This window comes from Pristiophorus japonicus, chromosome 2, assembly GCF_044704955.1.
Source record: "Pristiophorus japonicus isolate sPriJap1 chromosome 2, sPriJap1.hap1, whole genome shotgun sequence".
Lineage (NCBI taxonomy): Eukaryota > Metazoa > Chordata > Chondrichthyes > Pristiophoridae > Pristiophorus > Pristiophorus japonicus.
In genome coordinates, this window is record NC_091978.1 from 227079230 (window position 1) to 227099929 (window position 20700).

General features: G+C 46.1%; 1 protein-coding gene across 1 annotated transcript in view; it reads right to left on the minus strand.

Moving 5' to 3' along the window:
- The window catches only part of ppef2a (protein phosphatase with EF-hand domain 2a), an 89604-nt gene that overhangs the window by 59299 nt on the left and 9605 nt on the right, over positions 1–20700 (minus strand). The window contains exons 4-5 of the mRNA XM_070863886.1: positions 14895–14952; positions 892–1070 (exon numbers count right to left, since the gene is read on the minus strand). Of these exons, the coding sequence (XP_070719987.1) occupies positions 892–1070; positions 14895–14952 (237 nt within the window). The remainder of the gene's footprint in view (positions 1–891; positions 1071–14894; positions 14953–20700) is intronic.

Consider the following 20700-nt stretch of genomic DNA (forward strand, 5'->3'; position numbering starts at 1 on the left):
ATTTCTTGGAACTAATAATCTGTATTTAGAAACTTTTGCCTTTTAACATATTTTAATTGGGCAAAAAATTGGAAGGTCCTTGTTGTGGCACAGAGTTATACTAGACATGAGTGTGGGGTGCAGAATTGAGGCTCCAGTGTTGTAGCCTTTTCTTTGACCCACACTTACATTTACTAGGTGCTGAGCCAGTAGTGCACCTTTGCAATCTCTCCTTTTAAGTCTTTCTGGATGTTTAATGTCACTATTGGATCTTCTTATTCCAATAAATTCATTTTGTGTTGGATTTGGTCTTGTATCTTAAGCAGGATGAACAATTTGCTATGGTGTGGGCAATGTTTGGATTCATTCTGGACCGATACAAAACCTGATATACATAATGAAATGTGAAAAACATGCATAACGAGTCCCTCAGGAATCTTTTATAACATCTCTTTACATGAACTTTTTAGAATTACAATTTTAATCCTATTGTATATCACCCAGCTGCTATGGTTAATTCCCCTCTACAGTCCCAGTACTTCTTGTATTTCTAGAGGGTAATTTTATTTACTTTGGCCATCCATCCATTATTATTTCTTTGAGGATGCCAAACATCTCACCCTGTTTTGTATCAGTTCTGATTAATATTATCTTCTGGTCAGATACTAGATTACCTTTTTAGAACTGAGCTTTCAGTGTTATAGCCTGACCTCTGACCTGTGCTTTCATTTATCCTTTTCGGTTTTTTCATTGGCTTTTAATAGCAGTGGTCATTCTAATCTTCGGTGATGGTGTAAATCGGGCGATACCGGATTGGCTACCCATTATACACACCACCCGATTCCCTTTCAGTGATATTAGGCTTTATACTACCTTTAAAAAAAATCTGATTTTGAATATCCGAATACTTACTTGCTTTTCTTTGAAGGCTTCCAGTAAGGCAGTTACATGTGCAGTAGTGAGAGGGAAAGAGAGCTGGGGTCCAGCATACAAGTCTGAAACCTCAATGGAATCGTAGGGGCAGTGATTATATTGCTCTACATCCTTACATGATTCATCTGTCTGTGTGAAAATGCAGGAAATACGGTCTTCTGTGGAGGGAATGGTAAAAGTTAACGTGTCCTAACCATGATACAAGTGCAATACATGATGTTCTGACTTCACCACATTAACAGGGTTATCATCATCATTATAGGCGGTTCCTTGAATGAGGATGACTTGCTTCCACATGGGTTCACAGATGTTTCAATGAAGGACCCGATATTCCAGTCCTGAACCCCAATTGTAGGGGTGGAAGATGCCTATGCATGGATTTTTTTAATATATAGTGACCGCTGCACATCAGCCACCACACTCGCTTGACAGAGCTAGGCCTTTATCTAGTGGCAAGGGTTAAGCAGGAGGACTGGAGACCTGCTCTGCTGCATAGACCTAGTGCGCACACATATCGCAGTGTGGACTGCCCCGGGTCCTTGGCTCTTCTGAGCCCCGTACCCTCATTTGCCGCACCTCCGCCACGATCTTTAGCTGCTCCTCCACCACAAACATTCGCCACACCTCCGCCTCGATCTCTCACCATTCCTCCATCACGATCTCTCGCTGCTCCTCTGCCACAAACATTTGCTGCAGCTCTGCCGCGATCTCTCATCGTTCCTCTGTCGATATCTTTCACTGCTCATCCGCCCCAATCTTCCCGCTCTTCTGCTGTACCTGGGCCCCGCCGATGTTCCTGTCCAAACGAACTTCCAGCGCGAGCTGCTCCAAATGTGCGACGGCTTCGAAGTGGGCGACTGGGTGACGTCATCAAAACCCAGGTCACCATTTGGAACAGGGTTATAGTTTGGGCTTCCGAACAGATGTACATTATAAAGCTGAGGTTTATCTTTAAACTGTATTTTAGGTTTATAACTTGTACATAGAAATGACATTTCAGAATCAAGGTGCTTTTTTAAACCTATGTTATTTACAGTGTATTATGTAAATTCTCCAAGACAATGTTAAATAACAGGAGTGGGTATATTGTAGTCTTACTTCACTATTGAAAGAAGTTGTTGCTACTTATATATTGTTGCTTTATCATCAATTTAAATTCTTGGAACAACCTGTTAATAAAATACTCAGTCAAAACACTGCCATATTGTCCCTTGGTGTATATTTATATCGCAGCAGTTACTACATCTAAACACTGTGATAATCACTGATTGAGCCAGTGCAATTTAGTCAATGCTGTCTTTGGGATGAGGAGCATCCACCAGCACTAATGGTCTGCAAATGAGAGGCATTTTCACTTCTGTCAGCAAATGCAGGTATCTGGGCATTGATAGGTGGGCACAGAGCAGCTCTTGTGCAGTCAAGCCTGCCTGCTCTGCCTTTCTTCTTCCAGGGATGGCAGATGCAATGGTTCCCATTAGTGCCGGTAATGGTGTTGGGAGAAAAAAATTATTTACATCAACTAGCACAAAGGATCATAAACTGAAGTGCCAACGGGGGTGGGACATTGTTTTTAAAAATGGCATAAATACATAAAGCTATAATCCATGGGCACCAGGTTATTTACTGCTCGCCATCAACCTTGGATGTTCATTTCAAAAGTGCAATCTTTATATGAGGCATCAAGCAGGCGGGCACTTCTTTTGTCACCAGTCCCACCACTGGAAAATGCATCGGGAAACAAACTGTGCATTTCCAGTGATTGTGACTGTGCCCAAAAACTGGACGGTACTGGTGAGGAAAATCTAGGCTTTTGTCTTGTAAAGCTGCAACAAATCGGACATTCCCATTTCTATTCTAGTGTCGGCACAGATGGCAGCCCGACTTCCATTTCCTCAGTTTATGCTAAATGGTCAGCTCTGTAGCTGGTGAAGAAAGAGAGAACCACCTGAGGAGGAACTGTAAGGCTGTTCCATCATAGACATCAGTCCTTCACTTTAAATGCAAATAGCTCCTGCCACCAGCACACACGTCTGTTTTTCATTTCTCAGTCCACCTGTACAGACCAGTGATATAGGCCGGGAATTGCCTCGGAACTGTTCCCACTCCACCATTGAAACGGGGTTTCAGCCGCACCGGCAGCGAAACTGATATGTCCTTACTATACAGTATAAATACACACGAGGCCCATACTTGAGAGAAGGTCACTCTGTGACCAGTTACCTTTATTACCAAGACCTCAAGTGGTGAAGGTGGGTGGAGCTTCCCCTTTTATACCTGAAAGTCCCGGTTAGGAGTGTCTCCCACAAGTTCACCCCCTTGTGATCAATGTTCTCAAGGTATACAAATTAGGTCAGCTTATACATGGGTCACAATGATAATTGAATACATGACAGAAACAGCTGAGAGGAAACTGCTGGCCATGATTTCAAGCCTCGCTGGCCTGCCCAGACCTGCCGCAGCCAATGGTGAAGGTTCCCAAGTGTGAATTTCACACAGCTGGGCAAACCCGATCAGGCACAGTTCTTTTTGTGTTGCTGTCAGTACTGTGGAAGTTCCTTGCAACATATGTGGAACAGATTCATTCCCCAGCTGCAGCAGCCTCAGCAAACTACTGGTGTTTCTATATAAACAGCTATGGCATGTGTCAAACCACATCAGTGCCCTAACTCCTTACAGGAGAATACAGACTCTGGGGGCAAGTTTGACTTTGTGCGATGGCATAAAACGGGTATTAGCAAATCGGCTGTCTGTTTTACATCTATCCCCAATTTTATTTCCATTGACTTCAAAAGAAGTAAAAAATCGAGAGAGGGGTAAAACGAGTGGCCGATTCGCTCGTGCCCGTTGTACGCCATCGCACAAAGTCAAAATTATCCCCACTGCATGCTATCCTGATAGAAATATAGGATGCCTGATCCTGTATCATCCACACTTTGGCCACTACAGTTGAATTTCACACCTTTGCTGGCAACATGGAGTTTCCCAGGTGAGGCTTTATACTTGAGCTGCTTTTATATTGGCTCTGTTTTAATTCGGAACCTGCAAGAGTGACGTCAGTGAGTCAGCCTGCAGCATTTACTCTATTACATTGGGCTCACCTAGCCTGGTGATAGAATTGTAGATCCAGATTTTCGCAGTTCTACAAGCCTGTCATTGGGATAAGGGATCTGGATTTAGTAGCATGAACTGGCTCATGGACTCTGGTCCCCTGAAATCCAAGTAAAACAGTGCCAGGAAAACAGCACTGTTTAATTCATTTCTTCTCCAAGCACCATATCACCTAATCAAGGGAATTGGTGAGACTCCTGACTACACATCAGTTAGTCGAATAAACCTGCAATTATTTTACATGTACCACATGATTTAAAGGAGCAGTGTAGCTTATTTTTAAATTCTGGGTTTTATTTTCTTCACATCAAATTATGTTTTCTGTTAAATATTTTAAACATTTCAAATCAGAGATTATAAAAGCAATCTTGGAGAGACCCCATAAAAGATGAAAAGTACTGCAGAATTTATGTTTCGGTTTCCAAATCTTTAAGAGTTATTGGTCCACAAGTGCTCTGAGGATTTTAAGCAGCTAATTGGCCTCAAGAAACACATATTATTGTGTATGGAGAAAGAGTCAGACTGAAAACTGTGAGCTCAAAAGTAAAGTGTGACCGTAGTCTTTTATTGCAGGTCTCCAACCTGTGAAGCCTCCTTAAATACCTGTGCTCCCAAGGGATTATGGGATCCTTTGGGACTCCAGGGGATGAGCCCTCTGGTGGCTGTACAGAGTAAATATAAGTCCACATATATAACAACACTCCCCCCCCCCCCCCCCCCCAAAGTCAGTAGAGTAACTATTTACAATGTGAGTTGATCTGGTGCCCTTCTTGCCCTGGTTGATCGTCTCGATGTGAAAGCTGGTGTTGTTGAATCATTTGTTAGGCCCTCACTGGGCTGCTTTGCAGCTGGCCTTGCTGGGCTGCTGTGGATGATGGGTTCTGCTTCGTGGTCAACCGTGGTATCGGTTGCCACTGCTGTGTATGTTGGGGGATCAAAAAAGGTAGGGTCCAAGGTGGGTTGCTCAGGATAGTCAGTGAATCTGAGCTTGATTTGGTCCAAGTGTTTCCGGTGAATGAGTCCATTTGAAAGTTTGACCCGAAACAACCTGCTCCCCGTTTTGACCACGAGAGTGCCGGGAAGCCACTTGGGACCTTGTCCACAATTTAATATAAATATAGGATCATTGATTTCAATCTCGCGTGACACATTTGCGCTATCATGGTAGGCACTTTGTTGAAGCCGCCTGCTCTCTACCTGTTCATGTAGATCAGGGTGAACTAACGAGAGCCTTGTCTTAAGTGCTCTTTTCATGAGCAGTTCAGCAGGTAGGATCCCAGTGAGTGAGTGTGGTCTCGTGCGGTAGCTAAGCAGGACTCGGGATAGGCGAGTCTGCAGTGAGCCTTCAGTTACCCTCTTCAAGCCTTGCTTGATGGTTTGTACTGCTCTCTCTGCCTGACCATTGGACACTGGTTTAAACAGGGCAGATGTGACATGTTTGATCCAGTTACGGGTCATGAATTCTTTGAACTCAGCACTGGTAAAACATGGCCTGTTGTCGCTCACCAGGACATCGGGTAAGCAGTGTGTGGCAAACATGGCCCGCAGGCTTTCAGGCAGTGCTCGCCGACAATTTTCTCACATTCAATCCACTTGGAGTATGCATCTACAACCACAAGGAACATTTTATCCAAGAACGGGCCTGCATTGTCGACGTGTACCCTAGACCACAGTTTGGAGGGCCAAGACCATAAACTTAGTGGCGCCTCCCTGGGTACATTGCTTAACTGCGAGCATGTATTACATCTGTGAACGTAGTACTCTAAGTCCGCATCAATACCGGGCCACCACATGTGGGATGTGGCGATTGCTTTCATCATTACGATGCCTGGGTGGGTACTGTGGAGTTCATTGATGAAGGTGTCTCTGCCCTTCTTGGGGACCACTACTCGATTGCCCCACAGAAGGCAGTCTGCTTGTATAGACATTTCATCTTTGCGCCGCTGGAACGGTTTTATCTCTTCCTGCATTTCCACTGGGACACTGGACCAGCTCCCGTGAAGCACACAGCTTTTGACTAGAGATAATACAGGGTCCTGGTTTGTTCAGGTTTTGATCTGCCGGGCAGTGACAGGTGATTGCTCACTCTCAAATGCTTCATAACCATGATTAAATCTGTGGGCTGCACCATTCCCACCCCCATGGTGGGCAATGGCAGCCTACTGAGAGCATCGCCGCAATTTTCTGTGCCTGGCCTGTGGTGGATGGCGTAGTTGTATGGGGACAACGTGAGCGCCCATCTCTGGATGCGGGCCGATGCGTTGGTATTTATTCCTTTACTCTCGCAAAACAGGGCTATAAGTGGCTTATAGTCGGTTTCCAATTCGAATTATAGCCCAAACAGGTACTGATGCATTTTCTTTACCCCATAGGCACACGCGAACGCTTCTTTCTCAATCATGCTGTAAGCTCCCTCAGCCTTACACAGACTCCTGGATGCATAAGCAACCGGTTGCAGTTTCCCAAAATCATTAGCTTGTTGCAATACACACCCAACACCATATGATGACGCATCACATGCTAGTACCAAATGCTTACATGGATCTTACAACACAAGCAATTTGTTTGAGCATAACAATTTTCTCGCTTTTACAAAGGCATTTTCTTGGCTTTTGCCCCAAACCCATTCGCCCCCTTTTCGTAGTAAGACATGCAGTGGTTCTAGCAGGGTGCTGAGACCCGGTAAGAAGTTACCAAAGTAGTTCAAGAGCCACAGAAACGACCGCAACTCCGTCACGTTCTGTGGCCTCGGTGTGTTCTCGATTGCCTCCGTCTTCACATTGGTGGGCCTGATGCCATCCGCTGCAATCCTCCTTCCCAAGAATTCCACTTCAGGCGCCAGTAAAATGCACTTTGTGCGTTTAAACCTGAGCCACTCGCGGTTTAGTCGACTCAGAACCTCCTCCAGATTCTGCAGCTGCTTGACTGTGTTCCGACCTGTGACCAAGATGTCGTCCTGGAAGACCATGGTGCGCGGGACCGACTTCAGTAAACTTTCCATGTTTCTCTGGAATATCGCCGCCGCTGATCGGATTCCAAACGGGCATCTGTTATAAACAAAAAGACCTTTGTGCGTGTTGATGCAGGCGAGGGCCTTCGATTATTCCTCCAGTTCCTGCGTCATGTAGGCTGAAGTCAGATACAGCTTCGTGAATGTCTTTCCTCTCACCAGCGTTGCAAAGAGGTCGTCGGCCTTTGGTAGTAGGTATTGGTCCTGCAGGGAGAAACGATTGATAGTTACTTTGTAATCGCCACAGATTCTGACGGTGTCATCTACCTTGAGGACTGGGACAATAGGACTGGCCCACTCGCTGAACTCAATCGGTGAAATGATGCCTCTCTTTGCAGTTGATCTAGCTCGATCTCTACCCTCTCTCTCATCATGTATGGTACTGCTCTCGCCTGGTGATGGATGGGTCACGCCCCCGGAATTAGGTGGATCTGCATTTTTGCTCCTTGGAATTTCCTGATGCCTGGTTCGAACAGCGAAGGAAATTTGTTTAAGACCTGGGTACACGAAGTGTTGTCAGTGGGCGTTAGCGCTCGGACGTCGTCCCAGTTCCAGCGTATCTTTCCCAGCCAGCTCCTGCCAAGCAACGTGGGATCATCGCCCGGTACCACCCAGAGTGGTAGCTTGTGCACCGCTCCATCATAGGAGACCTTTACGGAAGCACTGCCGATTACAAGAATCAGTTCTTTAGTGTAAGTTCTTAGTTTTGTGCGAACTAGAGTTAAGACTGGCCTTGAGGCCTTGTTGCACCACAATCTTTCGAAAGTCTTTTTGCCCATGATGGACTGGCTCACGCCCGTGTCCAGCTCCATTGACACCGGAAGTCCATTTAGTTCAACATTCAGCATTATCGGGGGACAATTCGTGGTGAATGTGTGCATCCCATGTACCTCTGCCTCCTCGATCTGAGGCTCTGGTTTGTCGTGATCCTCCGTGGATCTGTCCTCCTCTGCAACATGGTGATTTGCAGGTTTAACTGGCTTTGCAGCTCGCCTGCACACTCGTTGGAGGTGTCCCATTGTTCCACAGCCCTTGCAAACGTACTCTTTGAATCGGCATGAATGGAAACGATGATCACCCCTGCAGCGCTAACAAGGTGTTAATGGCCTTGCATTCATCTCCTTTGATGGTGGACTCAGACATCTGTGGACGTGCAGCTGCAGGTATGTGTAACCTGCTCTGTATGTTACGATTCGAAAACATCATTTTGTTCACAGTACTTCTGGCAGCACTTGTGTGCTGAGAGATTCGCTTCGTATTGTCACTGGTGGCAATGAATGTCTGGGCTATCGCTATGGCCTTACTCAAGGTTGGGGTCGCGACAGTCAAAAATTTGCAAAGTATGGTTTCGTGGCCAATGCCAAGTATGAAAAAGTCTCTGAGCATGTGCTCCAAATTCGCAATGCCTGCAAGGCACCTTAGCTCAGCGACATAACTCGCCACTTCCTGGCCTTCAGACCTTTTGTAGGTGTAGAACCGATACCTCGCCATCAGAACGCTTTCCTTTGGGTTCAAATGCTCTCAGACCAGTGTGCACAAATCATCGTACGACTTCTCCGTGGGGTTTGCTGGAGTGAGCAGATTCTTTATGAGGCCATATGTTGGTGCCCCACAGATGGTGAGGAGGATCACCCTTCGTTTGGCAGCGCTCTCTTCCCCATCGAGCTCGTTGGCCACAAATTATTGGTCGAGTCGCTCCACAAAAGTTTCCCAATCATCTCCCTCCGAGAATTTCTCCAGGATGCCCACTGTTCTCTGCATCTTTGGGTTCGCTATCTGTATCTCGTCGTCAGTTATTGTGTATGGAGAAAGAGTCAGACTGAACACTGTGAACTCAAAGTAAAGTGTGATCTTAGTCTTTTATCGCAGGTCTCCAGAGTGCCTCTCCAACCTATAAAGCCACTTAAATACCTGTGCTCCCAAGGGATTATGGGATCCCTTGGGACTCCAGGGGATGAGCCCTCTGGTGTCTGTACAGAGTAAATACAAGTCCACATATATAACATATATCACATATGCACCAGAATAATAGACAACATTAATGTAGCCATCATGATACTGTGTTACATAGAATATACAGCACAGAAACAGGCCACTCGGCTCAACTAGCCTGTGCTACTCCACACAAATGTCCTCCCATTCCAGCTCCCTCATCTCAGTCTTTCAGCATATCTTTCCATTCCCTTTTCTCTCACGTGCTCGTTGCTATGCATGCAATAAAGATTCAAACGGAGTACTGTTTAACTAAGCAAGGTACAACCTTGGCTCTGCTTTATTTAGGCCCAAAGTGCCTGAATCTTACCACCTTTTATACCTGAGCAGCACCATGTGCGTGCTGCCCAGTGACCTCCAACAATGACACCATTTGGTGGCTACAAACAGAATGTACATACATGACAATACCCCCTTCTGAGATCTTATCACAGTCTTTCACAGGTTGAGACGGTCCGGTGCTTTGCGCTTCCGGGTTGACCGTCTCAGTTCGATTCTGGCCTTGGGTGAGTGTTCAGAGTCTGCTGTGGTTGGTGGCTGGATGGCTGACTTGTTGGGGGTGGCAGTGGCCATGTCAGGAATTGCAAGTCCATTTTTATTGAACAAGTCCATGATGGAAATTCCAGTTTCACTGATGATCTTGAGTCCTCTGAAGGCTGCTGGTAGGTTGGTTGGTTGTCGATGGTTTCTTTGTCTGACTGTCCTGGCTCATCTGTGTGCCTCAGCTTTGTCTGATCTATGTGTTTCCTGCAAGTTTGCCCATTCTTGAGTTTAATAACGAATACTCTGTTGCCCTCCTTGGCCATGACCGTACCAGTGATCCATTTGGGACCCTTACCATAGTTCAACACATACACTGGATCATTAGCAGAAATCTCGCGTGACACAGTTGCGCAGTGGTACCCTTGTTGACTTTATCTTCTGTATTCAACATGATTATTTAAATCTGGATGTACCAGAGATAGCTTGGTCCTGAGTTCAGCAGGCGAGAGCCCTTTGTGTGTGTGGGGTCTTGTCCTGTAACTCAGCAGTAGACAGGACAAGCGGGTCTGCAGTGATCCTTGGGTTACTCTCCTCATGCTTTGCTTGATAATTGTACTGCACGTTCAGCTTGCCTGTTGGACGCAGGCTTGAACGGTGCTGACCTTACATTTTTTATGCCATTAAGTTTCACAAGCTCCTGAAACTCCTGACTGGTGAAGCACGACCCATTGTCACTCACCACTATGTCAGGCAGACCATGTGTCGCGAACATGACATTGAGGTTCTCTATGGTTGCCGTGGACGTGCTAAATGACATAATCATGCATTCTATCCACTTCGAATAAGCGTCCACCATCACTAAAAACATCTTGCCCAGGAAGGGACCTGCAAAATCTACATGGATCCTGGACCAAGGTTTGGATGGCCACGACCACAGATTCAGCGGGGATGCCACTGGTGCTTTGCTGAGCTGCATGCAGATGTTGCATTGATGCACGCATGCTTCCAGCTCAGAATCAATTCCTGGCCACCATACATGGGACCTGGTGATGGCCTTCATCATCACTATACCAGGATGTGTGGTGTGTAGCTCACGCACGAACTTCTCTCTCCCTTTCTTGGGCATTACAACGCGATTGCCCCACAATATGCAATCTGCTTGAATACACAGTTCGTCCTTGCGACGAATGTACGGTTTGGCCTCCTTGCACCATTTGCTTAGGTATGACAGACCAATTCACTTTGAGGATGCAACCCTTTACCATCGATAAAATCGGGTCCTGGCTGGTCCAGGTCTTAACTTGTTGAGCCGTGACAGGAGTTCCTTCACTCTCAAAAGCATCTATGAGTAACATTAGATCCGCCAGTTGTGGCGTTTCCACCTCCGGTGTGGGCAGCGGCAACTGGCTCAAAGCATCGGCACAATTCTCTGTGTCAGGTCTGTTGCGAATGACATAATCATTGGCAGATAATGTCAGCACCCACCTTTGGATGCAGGACGAAGCGTTGGTATTGATACCTTTGCTCTCGGAAAACAATGAAATGAGCGGCTTGTGATCGGTCTCTAATTCGAACCTCAGGCCGAACAGGTATTGATGCATCTTTTTAAACACCGAACACACACGCTAAAGTTTCTTTTTCTACCATACTTTAGGCTCTTTCTGCTTTAGACAAACTTTTGGATGCATACGTGACAGGTTGAAGTTTCCCCGACTCATTGGCTTGTTGGAGTACGCAACCAATTCCTTATGACTATGCGTCAGAGGCCAAAACTAAATGATTACATGGGTCATAATGTACCAGCAGCTTGTTCCAGCAAAGCAGATTGGTGGCTTTCTCGAAAGCTCTGTCTTGCGATGTGCCCCACACCCAGTTGTTGCCTTTTCTCAATAGCATGTGCAGTGGTTCTAGTAAGGTGCTCAATTTAGGTAGTGGAGTAGACGCAGGAACGAACGCAGCTCCGTCACGTTCTGTGGCTTGGGTGCATTCTTGATGGCTTTGGTTTTCATGTCAGTAGGTCTGATGCCATCAGCGGCGATTTTCCTCCCGAGGAATTCGACCTTCGGTGCCACGAAGACGCACTTCGAGCGTTTCGGTCCGAGTCCCATGCTATCCAAGCGCAGTAGAACCTCTTCCAGGTTGTTCAGATGTTCCTTGGAGTCATGACCGGTGATCAGGAAGTCATATTGGAGCACGACGGTTCAGGGAACGGACTTCAGTAAACTTTCCATATTCCTCTGGAATATTGCTGCAGCCGAGCGAATTCCGAAAGGGCACCTGTGGTAAATAAACAGTTCTTTGTGCGTGTTAATGCACGTAAGTCTCTTTAATGTCTCAACCAGCTTCTGTGTCATATAGGCCGACATCAAGTCCAGTTTTGTGAACGACTTCCCTCTGGCTAGCGTCGCAAACTAGTCATTAGCCTTCGGTAACGGGTACTGATCTTGTTTTGAAACCCTGTCGATCGTAGCCTTGTAGTCTCCACAGATTCTGATTGTGCCATCACTTTTCAGCACAGGAACAATGGGGCTGGCCCATTCATTAAATTCGACCGGTGATATGATCCTTTCACGCTGGAGTCTGTCCAGTTCAATTTCGACCTTCTCCCTCATCATATACGGCACAGCGCAAGCTTTATGACGGATGGGTCTTACATCCGAGTCCATGTGGATCTGCACCTTGTCTCCCGTGAAGTTGCCGATACCCAGTTCGTACAGCGAGGGGAACTTGCTCAATACTTGGGCACATGTATCTTCCTCCGACGACAACGCCTTTATGTCATTCCAGTCGTATCTGATTTTCTCCAGCCAGCTCCTGCTGAGCAGCGTTGGGCCATTGCCTGGAACAATCCACAGCGGTAACTCGTGAACCGCACTGTTATATGACACATTAATTTATGCACTGCCAATCACCTTTTATCAGTTCTTTGGTGTACGTGCACAGCTTGGCATTAACAGGGCTCAGCCTGGGCCTTACAGTCTTAGTATCCCCACAGCTTATTAAATGCCCTCTCATTCATGATCGATTGACTCGCCCCCGTGTCCAGTTCCATCGATACCGGTATCCCGTTAAACTTCACGTTAATCAAAATTGGTTTACTCTTGGTTATCAAGGAGTACAGTCCATACACTTCCTCCTCTGGCATCTGTGATTGCGTATCCGGATCCGCGCTAGTCTGACTCTCATCCTCCACATGGTGTGTCACAGCTCGCTTGCTCATCTGCGGACAGTTGTGCTGGAGATGTCCCACTCTCAGACAGCCTTTGCAACTATATTGCTTAAATCGGCACTGCTGGTGCCGATGATTTGCCCTCACAACGCCAACACGGAGAAGTCGGATACATTCCCGCTGGTGGACTTTGGGCAGCCACAGGTTTCGTGAATGCAGCCAGATAGGCCCTGCCATGTGCCGTTCTGTCGAACGGCGAATCAATCGCATTTACAGTACTTGCCGAGGTTCGGTTCTTCACCGATATTTGCTTTAAACTCCTGTCCGTCATCATACATGATTGAGCGATCTGGATGGCCCTTTTTAAATCCAACTCCTCTACCACCAGAGGTTTGCGCAGGATCACCTCGTGGTTGATACCGATAACAAAGAAGTCCCACAGCATGTCTGCCAACACCGTCCCGAACTTGCACGGTCCCGCTAGACGTCTCAGGTCGGCAACAAATTCCGCCATGCTTTGGCCCTCCAATCGAACGTGTGTATAAAACCTGTATCTCGAGATGATGATGCCGTTGTCTGGCTTGAAGTGCTCCTGTACAAATGTACACAACTCCTCATATGTTTTTTCTGTTGGATCACTAGGCATGAATAGATTTTTTAATCATAGATCTTTGAACCGCACACAGTGAGGAAAAAGGCCCGGCGCCGATCTGCATCGTCGACCCCCTTCATTTTGTTGGCTGCGAAGTACTGGTTCAAATGGCTCAAAGTCTGCCCAATCTTCTCCCTCCACAAATCGCTCTAAAAATCCAATCGTGCTCATTTTGCAAACAAAGTTTCTTGTATTCTCGTCGCCAAACGTTATGTATGCAATAAAGGTTCAAACTGAGTACTGTTTAACTAAGCAAGGTACAACCTTGGCTCTAGTTTATTTAGGCCCAAAGTGCCTGACTCTCACAATGCTGGCCTTTTATACCTGAGCAGAACCATGTGCGTGCTCAGTGGCCTCCAACAATGATGCCTTCGGGTGGCTACAAACAGAATGTACATACATGACACTCATCTAGTTTCCTTTTGAAAGCATCGATGCTATTTACCTCGACCCACTTCCTATGGTAGTGAGTTCCACATTCTGACCACTCTCTGAGTAAAGATATTTCTCCTTATTTCCCTATTAGATTTATTAGTACAGAGAACTATCTTGCATTCATGGCCCCTAGGTTTTGGATTCCCTCAGAAGTGCAAACATTCTCTCCATATCTACTCTATCAAACCCCTTTCATAATCTTAAAGACCTCTATCAAGTTATATCTTCTCTTTTCTAAAGAAAAAAGTCTCAACCTGTTCAATCTTTCCCAATAGCTGCAATCTCTCAGTTCTAGTACCATCCTTGTACATCTTTGTTGCACTATCTCCAGTGCTTCTATGCTCTTCTTATAGCATGGAGACTTGAACTGTGCACAGTACTCTAAGTGTGGCCTGACCAGGGTCCTATATAAGTTTAACATAATTTCATTACTTTTGAATTCTATACCCCTAGAAACAAATCCAAGTGCTTTGTTAGTATCTTTAATTTATTTGCTGACCTGCGATACAGTTTTTAATGATTTTCTCACCTATATCCTTATGCTCTTCTACCCCATTGAATTTCTTATTTTCTAAGGTGTAGGTGATATTTCTATTTTTCCTATCAAAGTGCTTCATCTCATATTTATATATGTTAAAGTTAATTTGTCACTTAACAGCCCAGTCTGCAAGTTTTCTAATGTATTATTGCAGTCTTCCTCAGTGTTGGCTATACTCCCCAGTTTGTATCATCTGCAAATTTTGAAATTGAGAGACTTGTTTCCATGTCCAAATGATTAACGTAAATTATGAATAACAGTTGTCCTAGCATTGATCCTAACAGAACACCACTTTCTACCTTCCTCCAATCTGAATAACTACCCTTTACCCTACTTTCTATTTTTTAGCCAATTTTTATATCCCTTCACCTATTTGTCCCATAATTCCACATGCCCTAACCTATTTCATGAAGTCACTAGATGAATTAAGCTAATGGATATTACATCTGGAGTACTGAGGCAGAAAATATTTTTGGTTTTACAAATGTGTACTTTCATTCACGATTACTAAAGGTCCCACTTGTCAAGGATCCCATTGCAGGAAGATCCTAAATAGCACATTGATCTTAACCAACAGAGGTTTAAATGGACTTACGCTCATTGTCACAAGCTGGAGTAAAGTGGTCCATCAAATAACTGAAGAAATTGTGGAGCTGTAAAACAGAAAAAAAACATCACTGCTGCTGGAAATGGGGTAATGAATGAGAGCGGTAGCGTCAGTTACAAAGTAAGAGTACAACATGTGTGGTCTAATGAAACCAAGTGAAAACTATTTAAAAACAGCAAAGCCTCTAAGTGGTCATTTCCATATGTGGCTGTCCAATCACAGGGAAGATTACAGTCGAGGTTGAACTTGTTCTCACCTGATGCCAACACATGCACTTCCAGAAGGTATTGCTGGATAGCAAACAGGATCAGGATCCCTGACAAATGTACCATCACTCTATCCCAGTGGCACTGAGGCTAATCATAGTGCCTCTAACACGACCCTAGCTGAGATTAACTAATTCATTGTAAATAAATCTGATCTATTTATCTTAGCTATTCATGGCCTTTTTAAACTGAGCATTTAGGGGAGCCCAGGTCCATGTATTTGAATGTAACGTACTAACCCTTTAAGTGCTGTATTTGGTAATTTTATATCTCATATTGCTACCTCCATAAAACTCCTGGCTGGTCCTGAGGTGCCCTGATGGCAACATGAGTGCAGTCAATTGCGCCTTGCACTCTAGGGAAGTCATCAATTGCTGCGAGTCCCAGGGCTCTCTCGTTCTGGCTGTTTTCATCAACTGGGAAGGAGATGTAGTGGTTTAATATGGCAAATAGAGCATATGTCACTTGCTTGATTCACTTATGGACCGACGACTGAGATGCGAGTGATGTTCCCCGCAATAGCCTGGAACGTCCCTGACAAAGAAATTCAGGTCACCTTCACAGCCATTGGCTCAGCATGGCCTCCCGGCACAGCTGGCTGCAGGTCTTGCTCCTTGAGGTTGCAGAGGTCAAATCCCTGAAAGTCTCAAATGTAACAATGTGTTGCTGTGACTGTGGTGTTCAACAATTCTAACGGGGTAGGAATTTGGACACACCCAATTTCAGGCACACGAGGGGTGCAAGGTTCTTTCCCTGCACCCCCAATGAAGGAACCTTGGAGTGCATGTCCACAGATCCCTGAAGGTAGCAGGCCAGGTAGATAAGGTGGTTAAGAAGGCATATGGAATACTTGCCTTTATTAGCTGACGTATAGAATACAAGAGCAGGGAGGTTATGCTCGAACTGTATAAAACACCAGTTATGTCACAGCTAAGAGTACTACATGCAATTCTGGTCACCACATTATAGGAAAGATGTGATTGCACTGGAAAGAATACAGAGGAGATTTACGAGTATGTTGCTTGGATCGGAGAATTTTAACTATGAGGAAACTATTAGATAGACTGGGTTAGTTTTCTTTGGAAGAGAGGAGGCTGAGGGGAGACTTTATTAAGGTGTATAAAATTATGAGGGGCCTAGATAGAGTGGATAGAAAGGGCCTATTTCCCTTAGCAGAGGGGTCAACAACCAGGAGACATAGATTTAAAGTAATTGGTAGGAGGCTTAGAGGAGATATGAGGGGAAATTTCTTCACCCAGAGGGTGATAGGGGTCTGAAACTCACTACCTGAAAGGGTGGTAGAGGCAGAAACTCTCATCACATTTAAAAAGTGCTTGGATGTGCACTTGAAGTGCTGTAACCTACAGGGCTATGGACCAAGAGCTGGAAAGTGGGATTAGGCTGGATAGCTCTTTGTCGGCTGGTGCAGACACGATGGGCCGAAATGGCCTCCTTCCATGCTGTAAATTTCTATGATTCTATATTAAATGGAGTCGACATGGCATGAAAAGACAGCGAGCAAAGAGGATACCAAAATCAGTCCGATGGTAGCATCACAGCAGCCCTCAGGTAAGACTAAAGGCGGACAAGTCCCCTGGACCTGATGGTTTGCATCCAAGGGTCTTAAAGGAAGTGGCTGCAAAGATAGTGGATGCATTGGTTGTAATCAACCAAAATTCCCTGGATTCTGCGGATGTTCCAGCAGATTGGAAAACTGCAAATGTAATGCCCTTATTTAAAAAAAAGAGACATACAGAAAGCAGTAAACTATAGACCAGTTAGCCTAACATCTGTTGTTACAAAAATGCTCGAGTCCATTATTAAGCAAGCTGTAGATTTGGCAGATGGAGTATAATGTGGGAAAATGCGAGGTTATCCACTTTGGCAGAAAAAAATCAAAGAGCAAGCTATTATTTAAATGGAGAAAGATTGCAAAGTGCTGCAGTACAGCGGGACCTGGGGGTACTTGTGCATGAAACACAAAAGGATAGTATGCAGGTACAGCAAGTGATCAGAAAGGCCAATGGAATCTTGGCCTTTATTGCAAAGGGGATGGAGTATAAAAGCAGGGAAGTCTTGCTACAGGTATACAGGGTATTGGTAAGGCCACACCCGGAATACTGCGTGCAGTTTTGGTTTCCATATTTATGAAAGGATATACTTGCTTTGGAGGCAGTTCACAGAAGGTTCACTAGGTTGATTCCGGAGATGAGGGGGTTGACTTATGAAGATAGGTTGAGTAGGTTGGGCCTCTAGTCATTGGAATTCAGAAGAATGAGAGGTGATCTTTGTTATATATGTGAACTTGTATCTATTCTGTACAGTCACCAGAGGGCTCTTCCCCTGGAGTCCTAAGGGATCCCATAATCCCTTGGGAGCACAGGTATTTAAGGAGGCCTCACAGGTTGGAGAGACACTCTGGAGACCTGCAATAAAAGATTACGGTCACACTTTACTTTGAGCTCACAGTGTTCCGTCTGACTCTTTCTCCATACACTACAACTGGCGACGAGATACAGGTAGCGAACCCAAAGATGCAGAGAACAGTGGGCATCCTGGAGAAATTCTCGGAGGGAGATGATTGGGAAATTTTTGTGGAGCGACTCGACCAATACTTGGTAGCCAACGCGCGAGATGGGGAAGGGAACGTTGCCAAATGGAGAGTGATCCTCCTCACCGTCTGTGGAGCACCAACGTATGGCCTCACTCTGCTCACTCCAGTGAAACCCACGGAGAAATCGTACAACGATTTGTGCACACTGGTCCGAGAGCATTTGAACCCAAAGGAAAGTGTTCTGATGGCGAGGTACCGGTTCTATACCTACAAAAGGTTTGAAGGCCAGGAAATGGCGAGTTATATTGCTGAGTTAAGACGCCTTGCAGGACATTGCGAATTTAAAGGACATTTGGAGCACATGCTCAGAGACATTTTCCGTACTTGGCATTGGCCACGAAACCATACTTCGCAAATTTTTGACTGTAGAGACCCCAATCTTGAGTAAGGCCATAGCGATAGCCTTGGCATTCGTTGTCACCAGTGACAATATGAAGCAAATCTCTCAGCACGCAAGTGCTGCTACAAGTACTGTGAACAAAGTGATGTTGTTTTCGAACCGTAAACGACCGCAGATGTCTCAGAGTCCACCATCAAGGGTGATGAATGCAAGGCCATTAAAACCTTGTTGGCGCTGTGGGTGTCATCATCGTTTCCATTCATGCCGATTCAAAGGGTACTTTTGCAAGGGCTGTGGAACAATGGGACACCTCCAGCAAGTGTGCAGGCGAGCTGTAAATCCTGCTAAACATGCAAACCTCCATGTTGCAGAGGAGGACAGATCCATGGAGGATCACGATAAACCAGAGCCTCAGATTGAGGAGGCAGAGGTACATGGGGTGCACACATTCACCACGAATTGTCCCCCGATAATGCTGAATGTTGAACTAAATGGACTCCCGGTGTCAATGAGCTGGACACGGGCCCGAGCCAGTCCATCATGGGCAAAAAGACTTTTGAAAGGTTGTGGTGCAACAAGGCCTCAAAGCTAGCCTTAACTCCAGTTCGCACAAAACTAAGAACTTACACAAAAAGAACTGATTCCTGTAATTGGCAGTGCTACCGTAAAGGTGTCCTACGATGGAGCGGTGCACAAGCTACCACTCTGGGTGGTACTGGCCGATGGTCCCATGCTGCTCGGCAGGAGCTGGCTGGGAAAGATACGCTGGAACTGGGACGATGTCCGAGCGCTATCGACCGCTGACGACACTTCGTGTGTCCAGGTCTTAAACAAATTTCCTTCACTGTTCGAACCAGGCATCGGGAAATTCCAAGGAGCAAAAGTGCAGATCCACCTAATCCCGGGAGCGCGACCCATCCATCACAAGGCGAGAGCAGAACCGTACACAAATGAGAGAGAGGGTAGAGATCGAGCTAGACTGGTTGCAAAGAGAGGGCATCATTTCACCGATCGAGTTCAACGAGTGGGCCAGTCCTATTGTCAAGGGAGGCGGCACCATCAGAATCTGTGGCGATTGCAAAGTAACTATCAATCTTTTCTCCCTGCAGGACCAATACCCACTACTAAAGAGCGACGACCTCTTTGCAACGCTGGTGGGAAGAAAGACGTTCACGAAGCTGGATCTGACTTCAGCCTATGTGACGCAGGAACTGGAGGAATCATTGAAGGCCCTCACTTGCATCAACACGCACAAAGGTCTTCTTGTTTAGAACAGATGCCCGTTTGGAATCCAATCAGCGGTGGCGATATTCCAGAGAAACATGGAAAGTTTACTGAAGTCGGTCCCACACACCGTGGTCTTCCAGGACGACATCTAGGTCACAGGTCGGAACACAGTCGAGCATCTGCAGCACTTGGAGGAGGTTCTTAGTCAACTCAACCACGTGGGTCTCAGGTCAAAACGCTTGAAGTGCGTTTTCCTGGCGCCTGAAGTGGAGTTCTTGGGAAGGAGGATTGAGCAGACGGCATCAGGCCCACCAACGCAATGACAGAGGCAATCGAGAACGCACCGAGGCCACAGAACGTGATGGAGCTGCGGTCGTTTCTGGGACTCCTGAACTACTTTGGTAACTTCTTACCGGGTCTCAGCACTCTGCTAGAACCACTACAGAAAGGGGACGAATGGGTTTGGGGCAAAAGCCAAGAAAATGCCTTTGTAAAAGGGAGAAAATTGTTATGCTCCAACAAATTGCTTGTGTTGTATGATCCATGTAAGCGTTTGGTACTAGCATGTGATGCGTCGTCATATGGCGTTCGGTGTGTATTGCAACAAGCTAATGATTTTGGGAAACTGCAACGGGTTGCTTATGCATCCAGGAATCTCTCTAAGGCTGAGAGAGCCGACAGCATGATTGAAAAAGAAGTGTTAGCGTGTGTCTATGGGGTAAAGAAAATGCATCAATACCTGTTTGGGCTAAAATTCGAATTGGAAACCGACCATAAGCCACTTATATCCCTGTTTTCCAAGAGTAAAGTGCTAAATACCAACACATCGGCCTGCATCCAGAGATGGGCGCTCACATTGTCCTCATGCAACTACGCCACAGACCAGGCACAGAAAACTGAGCCGATGCTCTCAGTAGGCTGCCATTGCGCACCACGGGGCAGATCTAGCCATGGTTATGGAAGCATTTCAGAATGAGCAATCACCCATCACTGCCCGGCAGATCAAAACCTGGACAAGCCAGGACCCCTTATTATCTCTAGTCAAAAGATGTGTGCTTCATGGGAGCTGGTCCAGTGTCCCAGTGGAAATGCAGGAAGAGATAAAGCTGTTCCAGCGGCGCAAAGATGAAATGTCTATACAAGCAGCCTGCCTTATGTGGGGCAATCAAGTAGTGGTCACCAAGAAGGGCAGAGACACCTTCATCAATGACCTCCACCGTATCCACCCAGGCATCGTGATGATGAAAGCGATAGCCAGATCCCACATGTAGTGGCCCGGTATCGATGCGGACTTAAAGTCCTGCGTTCACAGATATAATACATGCTCGCAGCTAAGCAATGTACCCA